The sequence below is a fragment of the Neomonachus schauinslandi genome, chromosome 11, assembly GCF_002201575.2.
Source record: "Neomonachus schauinslandi chromosome 11, ASM220157v2, whole genome shotgun sequence".
Lineage (NCBI taxonomy): Eukaryota > Metazoa > Chordata > Mammalia > Carnivora > Phocidae > Neomonachus > Neomonachus schauinslandi.
Window position 1 is genome coordinate 102,678,801 of NC_058413.1, and position 17,174 is coordinate 102,695,974.

The 17,174-nt window shown below is 38.4% G+C and overlaps 1 protein-coding gene across 1 annotated transcript; it reads left to right on the forward strand.

Annotated features, from left to right (window-relative positions):
• The first annotated feature begins 5,270 nt into the window (after positions 1-5,270).
• Positions 5,271-8,749, forward strand: BTG4 (BTG anti-proliferation factor 4). Its single transcript, XM_021696615.1, has 4 exons — positions 5,271-5,443; positions 5,907-6,044; positions 6,628-6,826; positions 8,567-8,749. Exons 1-4 carry the CDS (start codon positions 5,271-5,273, stop codon positions 8,747-8,749), a joined length of 693 nt encoding a protein of 230 aa, XP_021552290.1.
• Positions 8,750-17,174: the final 8,425 nt, after the last annotated feature.

Here is a 17,174-nt window from a genome sequence, read left to right on the forward strand (position 1 = left end):
CAAAGTGCACTGTAACAATATGTCATCTGGGAAGGTGAACTAGTGAAAGAATTATTAAGCACCTGGCACCACTTTAGTATTATAAATGCAAACACTAACCATTCGAAAAGGAAAAGATTGAGGATATGCTAATGCATGTTGCCTTTAGTTCCAAAATAAATTTTATTTCAGCAATATATGAGTAGTTGTCCTGATTTCCAATTTTTCTACTTCTAACATGAATTTAAAAAAAAACTTTGCAAAAGTTGCCCCAGCAAAGGCTAGAAAAGATGAAGATAAATGATGCAAATTTGTGATCATGATCTTTGTTAAGCTCAAGGCATTACAAAGCAATCAAGGGTGTAAAATAAATGTGAAATCTCCTTAATGGCTAGGAGTTACGTCTCTTAATGCTATTCCATCTGCGCTGCCCATTCATTACTTGGGGAAGCTTTTAAAAGTCCTGATGCCCTGGTTGCATTCCATCTTCCTTCAAGCACAATGTCTGGGCATAGACTCTTGTCAGGCATCAGTATTTTTAAAAGATATTCAGGTAATTCCAAAGTACAGCAGTTTGGAAACCCCTGTAATTGAGTAAGGGGAATAGGAAATAGATGATGGAAAGCTGAAATCAATAAGATACTGTGAAAGTAGAAGGTCATTAAGGTCCTAGTCACAACTTAATTTTATTTTTATATGTTTGGGGCATATAGTAGATACTGAAATACTTAATATATTGAATTGAGCTAGACTTATTAACTTATGTCATTACTTGATATCCAGGTGCTCAACCACCATTTCCATAGTGCTTAGATGATCATTTCTCATACCTCCTAAGCATCAAAGATATTACAGTAGCCAGTGCAACCCTAGCTGTATTTCCAATAATAATATCTATCTTGCATCTCAGTTCAGCACTGGTGAAAGTTTTAAGTTCTAGCGGTCCAGCATGCCAGGAGCCATCCATATCCAGATTCTATTACCACTAGCAATGAAGTTTTTACTCCAGCCAGCAGGTAAGTAATCCATTTCCAAAATTCCATTTTAGAGTCTGTTTCCTTAAAACTGTCTCAGACTGGGTTTCTTAGAAACGGACTCTGAGATAGAGAACTGCATGTAGAAGGTTTAGTAGGGAATCCTCTTGAGAGATATACCCATGAGGGAGTGAGAAAGATAGGACCAGCCAGGGAGACAGGTGGACCAATGATGCAGTTGCATTTGAGGACTCCGTCTATTTTATAGGGAACTCCGGAGATGGGGTGGCTCTTCAGAATTATAAGGGGGCCAGGTTTTTGTATCCCCATGTTAGCCAAAGGCTGCACTGCAGGCCACCCCTGGGAGGATATCTTTACTGTGAGATAGTTTCTGAGAGTAAGTCCCAGTGAGAAATGCAGCTTTGAGCCATTAGCTGCTGATGGTTCCAGCAGTTGGGGGATGATTGCATTGACCCTAAAGAGGGGAACTGGTTGAAGGACCTCAGTATCTATTATACTGTTCAAAATAACTTATCTTTGGCCAACGGGAGCTCTTCATGTAGGCTCATGTCTTTTGACATGACCCACTGGTTTTGCATAACTTTCTTGCTTTCTACCAGAAATACATTCCACGCTCATCTAATATATTACCTGAACTACAACTGGAATGAGCCATTTCTCCAAGGATTTTTTTAAAGTGAGAAATGGTATTTAGAGACCACAAAATGAATGTCAGGATTGCTTACTAATTCTAGACCTTTCAGTAAACAGAACTAAAACACAAATTTTTAGGAAAAAAACTCAAGTTCATATTAATACTACCATTTCAAATTTAACATTATAGGATTTTTACTTAATTTCCTCGATTTTACACTTTTATCCCTTTTTCCTTACATTGAAAATCTTAGTTCATAACAACATTAAATATTTGTATTTCTCTATCCTAGTCTATTCTCTCTCTCTATATAAAATTTCAAAAGGGTAATACTAACATTATAGTCTCTCTAGAATAGATTCCAATGTATTCTAGAGTCACTTGGATTTTGTCAAAGCAGTTTGCTTGATCTTTATTCTTTTTTTAAAAAAAGATTTTATTTATTTATTTCAGAGAGAGAGAGTGAGAAGGCAAGAGAGGGCACAAGTGGGGAGAGGGGCAGAGGATGAGGAAGTAGCAGACTCCTTACTGAGCAGGAGCCCGATGTGGAGCTCGATCCCAGGACCCTGGGATCATGACCTGGGTCAAAGGCAGACACTTAACCAACTGAGCTACCCAGGTGCTCCTGCTTGATCTTTGTTCTATTCAACTTGTTTATTACTTGTAGCAGGATATATTCTTGCCAAATTTACAGATAACAGCCAAAACGATAAGAGAATTTATTGAATGACAGAATTGGGTCACACATAATCCTGATTCCTTATAGTGATGGTCTAAATTTAACACAATGAAATATGACAGGTATAACTGTAATATGCAGTTGTTTTATACCCCCATTTAATCCACAAAGCATTAGAAAAGACAATAAAATGATAAATATAAACTTATTATTTATTAATAAGAAAGGCTACCACTTTTTGAGGACTTACTGTATGCCAGGCACTTTGCTAAATACTTCATATAATTTTATAATTTTTAAAAAAGATTTTATTTATTTATTTGACAGAGAGAGATAGTGAGAGCAGGAACACAAGCAGGGGGAGTGGGAGAGGGAGAAGCAGACTTTTTGCTGAGCAGGGAGCCCAACACGGGGCTGGATCCCAGGACCCTGGAATCATGACCTGAGCTGAAGGCAGATGCTTAATGACTGAGCCACGCAGGCACCCTAATTTTATAATTTAACCTGGACAAGAACCTCATAAGACAATAGTAGTAGTAGTAATATCTATCATTTACAGAGCATTTACGGAGTATTTGGTGCTGTTCTAGGCATTTTATACTTAATTCTCATAACCCTACAAAGCCTTCCAGTTCTGGAAGTCTGATTCCAAGGCTATAGGCACACGTTTTACCCCCTTTTTTACAGATGAGATTTTGAAGATGAGAGAGACTGAGAAACTTCCCTAAATGTCTGGTAAACGAAGGACTGGGACTCAATCCCATGACACTTGATTTTAAGCTGATTTCTTAATCAGCTTCCTGTCACAACAGCTAGACAGGCTCTGGACAAGGTGCGTTTGTGCATTATTGATTGTAATCTCGTTAACAACCCTGGGGGGTCACTCTTGTCCCTCCCATTTCACAGGTCAGAAACTGAAAGTTCAGGAGGTAAGCAGGTTGCTCCAGGCTACACAGACAGTGCATCGTAAAGTTGCAATTCACACCTAGGTCTGTCTAACTCCGAAGCCCATATTCTTAAACCTTAAGCTGTCCAGGAAGGGAAAGATGTAAAAAACCAATAGCATTAGTGAAAAAGACTCCTTGCAAGTTCAACGCGAGGCAGTGGTGGGATGCCATGCCAACAAGGTGAATGCCACCTGAGGCTGCGTTCTAGAAATACGGTATCTGCAGCAAGGGAGGGGACAGTCCCACTCTCATCTGCAATGGCAGAGCATACCCGGGGCCCTGTGTGTCCTGGGCTCCGCACTTTAAACAAGCATTACTGACATACCTGAAACTCCTCCACAGGTGAGCGCCGAGCATGGTGAAGCATCTGGAGTAAGGTGTCTATAGGAAGGACTGTTAAAAGTTGAGGTTAGCACTCCAAAAGAGAAGGCTCAGGAGAGGCTGAAGAACTGGCATTTGAAGTGTCTTCATGCAGTCGAGCGTCAGCTACAGTCTATAGTTCCAGAGAAGTAAGGCTTCCATTAGGAGGAATTGGCACCTCCAAGGGAAGAAGCACCGCTTGGTATTTGGAGCTTTTTAGAAATGAAATGGGCTTCCTTTTAGGAGAACGAATTCTTTTTCACTGATGAAGAACTTGAATGACCCCTTACTGTGGGTTTAAAGACTTATATGTCAGGTGCCGTGGTTCTTAAATTTTAGTGGGTATAAGAATCATCTGGAAGTACTTGTGATCTACTGATTCTCAGGCTTCACCTTTAGAAGCATCTGCATTTTTAACAAGCAGCGCAGTGGGGCCGAACGAGGTGGTCAGTGACCCACACTTTGAGAACCAATGAGATTAGATAAACCCCAAGATCTTTTCCACTTATTTTGCAAATAAACATTCTAGCAAAAAATGTGTGTTGTCAACATAACGATTGTTCAAAGAAAGTTGTCTTAAGTTTTATACACGACCCAAGACAAAATTCTTTAATATGTTGACAGTTACAATTAGAGACAAAATTACTGGAATGTAGGATATTAGGATATGGAAGGAGAAGGCTTGATTCTCAATCTATGTCATAAGAGACAAGACTTTAATAGCAAAATAGAAGAGACAAATCCAGGTGGAAAATCTTTTTTCAGATGTTCAGATTTTAAAGAACTCACTCTGCGTATACCAGGGAGGAATCTGATGGGGACCTGGAAGAAGCTATTTAATTACCCTAACGGACTGCCCCTGTGTAAGGTTAAACACCTGTCAGGCTCTGGGACCCAGGTTTATATAAACTTCAGCCTAAAACTAACAGAACAGGTGTAGGGGAGAGTGTCTTCTAATGCTGGCCCGCTTTTTGTTGGGCTAAAGCACTTTTTCTGGCAAGTATCATGTATGTTTGATTAACTTTAACTTTTACTTAAAGCATGTGACCTGAGAGCCACATTTTAGAACTACTATATCCTGAAATGTTTTGCTCTCTGGAAACATGTTTTTAAAAAGCATTGCTTGGGTATAATTTACTGTCTTGTATCAGGGCTTTTTTTTTCATTAAAAGATTTTGTTTATTTAACAGAGAGAGAGAGCACAAGTAGGTGGAGCAACAGACAGAGGGAGAGGGAGAAGTAGGCTTCCCGCTGAGCAGGGAGCCTGATGCGGGGCTCGATCCCGGGACCCTGGGCTCATGATCTGAACCCAAGGCAGACACTTAACAGACTGAGCCACCCAGGCCCCCCTCCCCTTTTTTGACTTAAGTTGCATAGTGGTGTTTCATTTGTTGCTTAAGTGTACTGAAGTTTTGAAAAGCGGGTCTTTTTTTTTCTTTGAAAATATTAAAAACTGACTAGTTGAGGAATTGGTGCTCCTGGCTGTTTTGTTAATTGATAGTATCGATGCGCTTATTTCGTTCATGAAGGACTAGCAAACGATTTCTACTTTAAACGTAAGGTCTATAAAACTTCCCAATGGCAATTACATGTTGATAACCAGTGTGACCCTGTTTCTATTTAATTTATTCTCGCTTCCTTTTAATGGTTGCAGACCTCCTCCTTTCTCTTGAATCATGAGGGATGAAATTGCAACAGCAGTTTTCTTTGTCACAAGACTGGTGAAAAAACATGACAAATTGAGTAAACAGCAAGTAAAAGACTTCGCAGAAAAGCTGATGACGATCTTGTTTGAAACCTACAGAAGTCACTGGCACTCTGACTTCCCTTCCAAAGGGCAAGCCTTCAGGTGAGAGGCGGTGTGTAGGACGGCAAAGGGAAGGAAGTCACAAGCGAGTGATCGCCATTGGCAAGGATTCTGTCGGCAGAGTCTGAGTAACATAAGTTTTATGGGCTCAAATTGATTTGAACCTGGGCTTGAAAGAAAGAGATTCAGCAGGCGGCAGTGCGTAGTTGAAACCTATGTAGCTTAAATTATAGTTGAAGACTTATAGGGCCAACTCCCTTATGTGAGGTGGATTAAGCAGAGAACATTCGTCACACTAATTGTGTGGCTTAGTGATGCAACTCACATTCTGAGTAGCTGTGTAAAAAGTCGATGGTTCTACCCATAGAACGTGGAGGGCGGGGACGGGGCAGGGGTCGCGGGTGAGGGGGGAGCTGTGTGTATTGGAGCCGTTTGCCCATCACATGATTCTTCTACTAAGGCGCCTGTCACCCCATCTTTGTTTCCCTTTCCTTGCTTTTTAAAGGTGTATCAGGATAAATAATATTCAGAATAAAGATCCCATTCTAGAAAGGGCTTGTGCTGAAAGTAAAGTGGATTTTTCTCACCTGGGACTTCCAAAGGAGATGACCCTATGGGTAGATCCCTTTGAAGTGTGCTGTAGGTGAGTAATCTCACGGGAGGGGGTGTGCCTGTGACCCCCGGAAACCTTGGTTACATAGTCAGTTCTGTACACCTTTGTGAGAGATGATGCGCCACAGCCCTGCGTTAGTGGTTAGCAGGCCGAGGGCCCTGGCCGGTTAAGGTTTCGGATGCAAACTTGATTCGCACAAACTTCCATTAGGAGCGGATGGCCTGGAAGCACAAAGACTTTACATAGTATTTGAAATCTGACTTTAATCCCTGCACTTCATTGCCAACCGTAGATAATAACGTCTAAGGATTATAGGCAGTATCAAAGGGCAGAGAAGTTGCAATGCAGTCCTTTAGCTGAACTGAAAGAAACTAGTTCTTGTCTTTTTCTGAAAAATTCACCGAGAGCGCTTACAGAATAACCCCAATTACCACCCTGTGGTAGCTGAAGGTCACAATGTCTCTTAACTTGCTTTGCCGTCAAACCATTTCCATTTGTTGTTTAAAATAACTTTTTGCAGATTAGTGAGTGGTCTGTAGAAAAGAGGAGAGATAAAAACAACTTGTGAAAATTTGAATCCCTAACGAATACTTTATTTTCTTTTCCCACTTAGGTATGGTGAGAAAAATCACCCATTTACAATCGCTTCTTTTAAAGGCAGGTGGGAGCAATGGGAGCTTTCCCAACAGATCAGCTATGCTGTTAATAGAGCCACTTTAGACCACTCCTCTGGCGTTTCCTCCGATGAAGAAAGTTGTAACAAAGAACCTCAGATCATTCCTAAAGTGAGCAATCCAAAGAGTATTTACCAGGTGAAGTGTGTTCCAGTTCTTCTCTATGCTTCCCCCCATTCTAATTCTAAAAAGAATTTATTCACTGTAAAAGTGGAAAACAGAAAAAACTGTAAAGATTAAAATCACAATAACAATTTGGAAAAGTTTTTTCTTCTATATGTAGTTTCTCTACTTGGCTGAGTGCTCAGGAGCTACAGTCTTCTGTAATACTGTTTTTCTGTGTAGTATCTGAACACAAGTTTCCTTTCATCCAAATTCCTTCCTGATTAAATATTAAAATTAGTGGGCTTTCTTGCCAGCAGAAAATAACATACCATTTGTAGAAAATCTGGAATATTAAGAAATGATCAAAGGTCTGTAATCCCACAAGAGCAGTTTTTCTAAAAATAATGAAATATATTTTAGCCACAACTCCTAGAAAGATATGTATATTTATATGTTGGAAATAAGTTTCATGAAACAATACTCATCCTTACTTGACATAATGCCCTCCATATTTTCTATTAAATTAAATTGATTTCAACCACCTAAATGGATTTCATGACCCAGAAACAGTAGCAACCCTCAATGTGAAAAACACTGATCTAGACAGACTCTCTATTGATACTGTTATGTATATACTTGTTTGTATGTTTTTTGAAATTAATCCTTTATGCATGTTAAGACAATTTAAATACTTAACATTTTAATACTTACTTTTTCCCTTGTAATTTATTTAATCTATTACTGGCAATCATCTAGATTTTCACATTGTTGTGATATAAAAAAAGCTGATAACTTGTAGAGATGACTGAATTTTAAGTTATTTCTGGAGACTTGATCCTCAGACTTGGAATTACTGGGTGATAGGATATGGCCAAAGTACCATCTAGGGAGGTTTTATTTATTTGTACTCTAACCAGCTCCATGTGAAAGTGTCTGTTTTATCATTTTTGCTAAAATTGGTTATTCTCATTTAAAAATAATTTGCTAAAGACGCTGTTATAGACTATTAATTTAAGCATTAAAGAAACCCAACTCTCCACATGCCCAAATGTTTTGGGTACTTACTGTCTTATGAATTTTTTCTTTACCCATTTACCATTTGAGGTCTTAATATATTATTAGTACAGATTCTTCAAAGGTTAGAAATATTTTAACCCCTTTTCATATTACTGGCAAATATTTATTCTGGTAGTTTGGAAACTAAACTCTACAGTTTATTATATAGTTCTCCATGTATAAAAGTTTAAAACCATGTAATGACATATATACCTTTAATTCTATTCTTAGGCTTAGAAAGATTTTCTTCCATCTAGGGATCAGATCTACAGTCAGCCATACACTTGTAGAACAATATCTTTTCAGAGTGTGGTCTGCAAAACATCTGTATTGGTCATTTGGGATGTTGAAAATGGATATTTCTAGACCTCAGCCCTAGAGGTTACGATTAGACAGTTTTGGGTTAAGCCAGTGAGGGGAGGGGTGGGTAGAAGAGAACCCAAGAATATACACAAATTTGAAGATGTGTTTTTAAGTATTTTAGTTGGATTAAAGATTTAATTTTGTTAAAAGGTATGACATGACTTTATTACCACCGCCCCCCCCCATGCTAGACAATTTTCCAAGGATCATCATCTGCTTTGATTTCTATTCATTTGTACTCGCTATGCTTTTTAAAGGCTTAGCTTCTGAGTTATGGGTTTGTGTTTAGTATTTCGGTCTAGCTTATTACTTTAGAGATGATCTTCATACCTTCTTTTTTATTTTTTTTTCCAGGTTGAAAACTTGAAACAGCCCTTTCAGTCTTGGTTCCATGTCTCCCGCAAAAAGAATATGGCAGATGGCCGCATGGGCCTCCTAGGGAACACTTATCATGCACTGCATAAATATCCCAAGGGTCCGAGGCCTGCTGCTGTCCCCCGGGTGGACAGGTACCACTGGGTCAACATGAACCGATAATGCAGTGGCTGGGCACTCGGTGGGATGGAGCTCAGAGGAGCTGCTTCATTTTCTTTAAAACAAAAGGGAGTTTAAGGTTGAGAGGCCCATGAAACAGAAAAAGTAATCCCATCAGGGACTAGGGTGGCATAATGGTGAATCCTCTCACACAGATCATGACTATGTTCTTAGCTGTACTTTTTAACTCTTACTTAATTTTATGTGAAGTTTTATGTAACACTAATGAATGTATTCAGTAAGGTAATAGAATGAAGATATTGACCTGGGATAAGATTCAATGAATTATGAAAAGTAACAGTTTAAATAAACGTACTATGTTTTTAATACCTTTTCTAGTTCAGTGTTTTGCAAGAAAGCTTCGAAAGTTTGTGTTTCTTCATTAGCCATTAAGACAGGTAGACCTTCACCTGGGGAAGTCTGATCCCCATGATACGGTCTCCTGGCCGCACTCTGTTACCCATCATTGCTGCTCTATTTCACAAGGCCGCTAGGAGTTTGTTTTAAAATTACTCGTTAAGATACAAAATTCCCTTGTTTGTGTGTCTTTTAAAAATTTTGATCTATTTCCAAACCTCTTAATAGACTTAATTATGACTTATTTTATAAGTGACACCTGTCCATTATAAGGATTCAAGCTAATGGAATTAAAATTAAAAACTTAAAAAAAAAATAAATGTACCACCAAGAAAAAAAATCCCTACCATCCATCCAGAAACTATCATTATTAACATTAAATGGTGACCATTTTTACAGTCATGCTATATATGTATACAGATGTAAGAACTGATACACAATTTAATAAGAAAAACCATATGATAGGAGCCAAACAAGTAACTAAAATTAAAAATTAAATTCAAGTATCTTAGCAAAACAAAGATACCTAAGGTGAAATATTCATAAATTTTTCTACCACAAAGTATTTTATTCCCTGAAAGATTTCCCTGGAGTTAAACACTAGGAATCTGGAAACTTATCTTTAAAACTTTGTTTTTCAATTTTATACAGTAGTATTTGTTGCTATGCAAGCTGCAGAAATAAGCATTCTTAATTTTTTCCCCCCAAGGACCAGTTAAGTGAGTATTAAAATCTTAGGTCATGCTTTCTTTCTCTTACAATTTCATAGACCTCACATGAAACTGTCTTTGGCACGATACTGTGGAGAAATTGGAGACCAGTTTGATTTCCCCAAATCCCCGCCACTCACACCAACATGAGTTTTACTTTCTTAGGTGACTTCCTTTGTCTGCCAGTCTGAAAACCTTTTCTTTATACTGGAAGTCTTTGTCCATGTGTCAGTCATTCTACTAGTTTCCTCCAAAATACTGTGTTCCTTTCTGATCTGCAGATTTTATTTTTCTAGAGCAATCTACAGTATTTTAATACTTTATCTGTCCATCCATTTTAGGGATACCAACTCTCCAGATGCTGGATCATTTCTTTGTTTCTGTCATAACTATTTAGCTGATTGCTTTAGTATCTTTCATTTTTTTAAACCATGATTATCTTAAGTCTTCCTTCTGCCAGTTTTATTCTCAGTTCTGTTTAGTCTTCATTTCTTACCTGTTTCTTAGTGCCATAATGATGTTATTTTGGATTTCAATGAGCAACTCTCTGTAGGAGTTATTCCCATGTATAGTGTGACTAGAAAGTGAAAACTGTATAAAATAGTTACTATATGTAAAAACAACATAATACTTAGATGTGATAGAAGAATGGGTTTCTAAGAACCTTTGCACAGAGGATTTTATTAACACTTGTCTCTTGAAGTGTGTGAGGTTTTGTTTTTTTTTTTAAACCAAAAAACAAAACTACTTCCAGCCAACAGAGAGGATAAATCTGTGGCATGTATATTACCACTTCTGTGATCCATGCCATGATGGACCTTGCTAATGAGTCACCATATTCTTATTTGGATGCACGGATGACATCAAAATTCTGTGCACGCAGTACCAGACATAACCATTAAAACGAATTGTTCCAAGTGGGGACTCAAAAAGAAATCAATTCCACCACGATTGATGACTGGCCCAGAGGGAGCCATCCATGAGCTTTAGAGCCCTGTGTCATTTTTTAAAGCTTCCCATGTGGCCCTGAGACAAGGGTATAGGGGAAAATTTAATGAACTATATATTTCTTGCTTTGATTAAAAGTGATCAATACAGTTGAAAAACCCCCAAATAAATGAATACTGTGTCTATTAGAATATAAGTATAATAACCAAATTAGATCTTCCTAATCTGGATTTTGAAATTTTCTATGAGTATGTACCACTTTTTTTCTTCTTTAAAAAATTAAACTTTTTGAGAGAGCTATTGATTCACTTGCTTTTAAAAGGCAGACCCTGTGTACTCTTTACCTAGTTTTCACCAGTGGTAACATTTTGCAAAACGATACTATAATATTACAAAGAGATACTGACACGATGCAGTTGGGATACAGAACATTTCCATTGTCCCCTTTTATGGCCACACCCACTTCCTCCCGCTCCCAGCCCTTCCTCAACCCCCTGACAACCACTAAATTCTTATCCCCCATTTCTGTAATTTTGCCATCTCCAGAATGTTATAAATGGAATCCTACTATAGGCTACCTTTTGGGATTGGCTTTTTTTTTCACTAAAGCCTAGTTCTCCAGAGATTCATCCAGATTGTTGCACGAAGCTGTATTTTGTTCCTTATATGGCTGAGTAGTCTTCCATGGAACAGATATACCACAATTTGTTTAACCATTTGTATGTTGAAGAATGACAACTGGGTTGTTTCTAGTTTGAGGGATGATGAATAAAACTGCTATAAACATTCATATATACACAATGTGTGAGCATAAATTTTTATTTCTCTGGGATAAATGCCTAAGAGAGTAATTGCTGGGTCATATGGTAGTTGCGTGTTTAGTTTTTTAAGAAACTGCCAGACTGTCTTACAGAGTGCTGTACCATTTCATATTGCCACAAGCAATGCATGAGTGATCTCCTTTCCCCATGTTTGTGCCAGACTTTGGGGTTCTGGATTTATCCTTTTTTTCTTTCAGGACTAGAAAAATGTAGTGCCTCTTCTCCTAGTTTCTATGGCTTCTAATGAGAAATCTGCTGTGATTCACATTTTTAACTCTATAGCTGTCTTTTTTTTTTTTCCTGGCTGCTTTCAAGATTTTTTTCTTTGCTTTTAGTTTTTGGAAGTTTAATTATGATGTGTCTTGGTGTGGATTTTTAAAAAAATTTATTTATCCTGCTTGGGATTCATTCAGCTCCTTGAATCTGTAGATTTGCTTCTTTCCAAATTTGGGGAGTTTTCAGCCATTCTTTCTTTGAGTACTTGTATAGCCTGCCCTCTTTGTCTTCTCCTGAGAGTCTGATGACCCGAATGCTAGGTCATTTGTTATAGTGTCCCAGGTCCCTGCGGCTCTACACGTTCATTTCTTCTGTCTTTTCCCCACTCTGCTGTTCAGATTTGGTAATTTCTATCATTCTGTCTAAAAATCCACTGACTTTCCCCATCTCTGTCCCTTCTATTTTACTGTTGAGCCCATTGAGTGAACTTTTTATTTTGGCTTTTATATTTTTTCGGTTCTAAAATGTTCATTGGATTTTTTTGTCTTCTCTTTCTTCTTCTGTGACTTCATGGTTTTTTTTTTTTCTTGAGATTTTCCATTTTTTCATTTATCTCAAGCATGTCCATAATTCTTGAAGCATTTTTGTGATGGCTTCTTTAAATTTTTTCCTATAACTCTAATATCTTTGTCATCTCGGTGTTGGCACCTGTTTATTGCCTTTTTTCATGCAGTTTTTTAAAATCTTTCTGGTTCTTACTATGATAAATGATTTTTGCCTGAAACCTGTACATTTTGTGACATTATAAGACTTGGGATCCTATTTAAACTTTGTTTTAGCTGATTTCCTTTGACACCATTCCACTGGTGGTGGGAGAGGGGAGCGGGGGTGGGGGGGTGGGGTGGTGCTGCCTTGTTTCTGCCTGGCGGTAGCTAAAAGTCCAGGTTCCCCACTTGCTCTCCACCGCTAAGGAAGGGGTTGCTCGTACCTGCTGGGCAGGTATGGGAGTTCAAGCTCCTCATGTGGCTTGCAGGAACACTTTGCTGAGGGTGGCCTCATTGCCGATGGGCAGTGGGAGAAGTCCTGACTCTCCACGTGGCCTTTGCTGACACCACTCGAGCGGGGAGGTGGTAGGGAGGGGACTCTACTACCATATGTTGGTAGATGTCCGGATTCCGTGGTCTGCCCTGACACTGAAGAGGAGGGGGATTTGTAACTGCCTTGCAGGGATGAAAAGATGAAGATTCCTAGCTCTCTGCATGGTCTTCTCTGTCAACATCCCAGGAGGAGGTTGGGATGCCTAATTATATAGCCTGGCAAGGTGGAAGTTTAGACTTCTCACTCAACTTTTGCTGATGTGGGTGGAGCCAGGGTTGTTGTTTTTCTTCCTGTGATGCTTGGCTGGAGTAAAGCAGTTACTGTTTAAAGGTTTTCTGTCTTGCTATGCTGTCCCACCCCACTTTTTAAGATTTATTTATTTGAGAGAGAGAGTTGGGGGGGGGAGGGGCAGAGAGAGAGAATCTCAAGCAGATGCCCCGCTGAGTGCAGAGCCCTATGCAGGGCTCAATCTCAACGACCCTGTGATCATGACCTGAGCTGAAATCAAGAGCTGGTTGCTTAACTGACTGAGCCACTCAGGTGCCACTAAGCTGCCCTTTTCTCAGTCCTTTTGCTAGAGAGCGTGCTTTAGGGGAGCTTTTTGGTTCTGTGCCCATTGGTGTTTATGGATTGCTGGGTTTTTCATTTCCAAGTCTAGAATACATGAGGGAATAAGAGAATATCTGGAATTACCACCACTTCCTGCCTTGGGTATTGAGGTCCTTGGCTTGTCTATTCTCTTCTCTACTTTCAGAATCTCCTTGTTTTAACACATAATGTCCAAGAATTTTAGTTCTACTTGGTGGAAGGAGTAGGGAAAGGTATGCCTACTCCATTTCCTGGAAGCAGAAGTCTGTGTACCACTTTTGAAATAAAAGAATAATTTTAAAAACAATTTTAAACAGAAACAGCAATAACAGCACAAAATGCAGCAGAAAAGAGATCATGATCTCTGCCTTGTAATCTGTGGCATTTCCATTAAAGAGCATGTGCTTACCAAAAGCCTGCAGCTGTTAGTATATTAATAATGGGATCAGATGGAAGGCTCAAGAAGTTAGCCAGGAAGCTAATGGGATCATGTTTTGGCAGGTGCCTCACTCAGCCGAGAATGAGGGATACAGAAGAAAGATCTTTAACTTCTGCATGACTTTTTCTTTGCACCTCTTGGCCTAATGACTCTAAATAGTCTTGTGTGTCTGGCTTAATTAATTTCACTCTGCTTTTTGGGAAATGCATCTCATAATTTATGTGAATAGCTAAAGTTCTTGAGGATACACACTCAGTATTTATCATATCTAACTAAGATTTACCTTCTTCTAAAAGTACTGGAGACGTCTTTAATCTTATGAAGTTACTCTGCTTTGATTTGGGGGGTGTTCTTTGTTTATGAATTCCCAGTTCATGGAAGAGACAGGAGAATGGGTATCTCATAGTCCATTCTTAGGGCAATGACATTTTATTGGTATCTGTGCTAGGAAGGGAGCAGAGAGTTTTAATTGAGCTAGTAACTAATGAAACAGTTTTAAGGCTGACAAATTTGGTACTTACTTTACCTGTTGGCTAGTGTTTTAAACTGAGTGATTATTTAAGATGATGAAGTGGTCAACCTCTAGCAGCAAAGAAATGAGGACTCAGCATCTGCGTAAGATGGCAGTGTAGTGAATTGAATCTGAGATCTCCTCATGGCTGGATTTAAAACTCTTTGTTAAACCTGAATTGTAAATCTTTTTGTCTTCACAGTCGTCCAGTGTTTTTAGTTATAATTTATTTTCCCTAAAGTAATTGAGCATTAGTATTTTGGTTGGATTTAGAGTGAAATCCTCAGTTGAGTATGGACATCTCATCATTATGACAAAAGATGCATAGTGCTAAAACTTTTGAATATGATGTGGATACTGAATTCGCTAGTTACCATTCATCATCCACACACATAATGTTTGTCAAGTTTTCTTGACTAGTCTTTCTTTGTTGCTTTGCTTGAAAGACTCAATAACAATTGTTATGTAAAAAAGAAAAATCCCTTCTGCTACTCATCTTGGAGTATAATACAGAGAATTATCCATGTGAGAAGCAGCTTGAATTGCTGGCATTGGGTTTGTCATTTGAACCGGCTTTTGATTTGAAGTTTGTATTTGAAGAAAAATGTTTTGGCTTCCATTGAATTCATGAGATGGTTGTGTCTCTCCTGATCAGCACTCAAACTTGTTTCAGATGACTGTTTATTTCTCTGAAGTGTTCCAACCAGAGCTTCCACAGGGAATTCTGTGCAGGCCACATGGCCTGTATCTTATTGCCAGATCTCTAAATTCTCATTCCAGATCACCAAATATTGTGCAAATATATCTAACTACTTTGTGTGATTCAGTAGCAGACAATTTCAGATAAGTTAATCAGCCTGATAAATGACAATATATGCAAATTTACATTTCTAGAAAGAGGTTCAGTCAGTATCTCTAAATAATGAATATTTTAATAAAATATGTGATATAATGATTTCTTAGTCCCATTGTATGCATGTTATCCTCTGTGCCAAATATTAACCTCTGTTATAAATCCACCCAAGGTTGAGGTATACATTTATGTGATTGACACATCAATGTTACAGGTATTTAAACAATTCTCTTATTAACCTTATTAGATATCATATTTCCATATTTAACATCTTTTAAACTGCAGACTGAAATGAGATCACCATTTTCTTTCTAGATCAAAAAATGAAGCAGAAAAAGAAATATTATATGTAGTTATTTTCATAAAAAGGCAATCTACAGAATGAGGGAAAATAGTTGCAGAATAAAGAATTCCTACAAATCAATTAAATTGGGAATCCAATGAAAAATCGGCAAATACTTGACTGGCACTTCTCAAGAGAAGACACTCAAATGTGTATAAACACATGGCCGGTGCCCAGTTTCAGAGGCCATCAGGAAAGTGCAAGTTAAAACCACGTACCCAGAAGAATGCATAAAATAAAAAAGATGGAACATTCTAAGTGTTGATAAAAATGGAAAGTGACCAGAACCCTTACTCCCTTCTGGTGGCATTATATTCATTGTATATTCATACAATCACTTTGGAAGTCCCGTTGATAGTATCTGCTAAGGAGAGAACTATCCACCCCTTAAGACCCAGAATTTCCAGTTCTAAGTAATATCTATTTGGTACAGCCACATATAGTCACTAAAAGGTGCACAAGACTATTTGTAATAACCCCAAACTGGAAAATACCCACAGGCACTAATGTTAGTAGTGGAAAGAATAAATGTTGATATATCCACACAATGGAATGTTTTATAGCAAAGACAATCAGCAAACTACAATGACATGCAACAATATGTATACACCTTACAAACATGATGCTGAACAAAAGGAATGATAAAGTAATTCATAATTTATGATTCTGTTTATGTGAAGTTCATGAATAAACAAAAACAGTTGACGATGTCTGAAGTCAGGATAGTGGTTATTCTCGGGGGGCCAATGACTGGAAGGAGGGGACATGGGGGACTTCTGGGAGACTGGTGATGTTGTCTTTCTTGATGTTGGTTACATGGAAATGTTCACTTTGGATGATTTGTGAGGAGTGCATTTATGATACGTGCACTTTTAAAAGCTGTGTTATATTTTAATAAAGTTTTAAAGGTAGTTTTCACCCCAGACATGGGTGATAACTTTTCATAAAGTGGACTGGGGCCCAGGGCTGAAGTCAGTGTTCAGTTATTTCTCTGGGGTGCTAGCTGCTGATCTTGACCTTGACATGCAAGGTCACATCTCTGCATGAGAAAAATGAAGGTTTTTGGGGTTTTTCTCTTTGCTAATTATACATATACCTTACAAAATATTAGTGTTGGTCATTTGGAACCAAAATATTTGTTGGTTTTTAAAAATATAACTTTTTTTTTTTTTTTTTAAGTAGGCTACATGGCCAACATGGGGCTTGAACTCCCGACCCTGAGATCAAGAATTACATGCTCTACTGACTAAGCCAGCCAGGTGCCCCTAAAGATATAACATTTTAATGCTTATGATAAAAAACAAACAACCTTTTATACAACAGCAGCAGGTATCATAATGAAAGAAACCCTGAATGAGAAGGCAAGGGACCCAGTCCTAGTTACTTCTTGCCCTCTTCCAGCTGGGTGGACGGGGGCTAGTCTGAGTCTCAGTTCCCACTCTCTGGGATTAATTAATGCTTTACCTGCCTGAAGGCAGAGAGATAAACTGTGATCTCTTCCTTTCTAACTCTGAGATCTAAGATCTACCATCTCCCGTACTGGG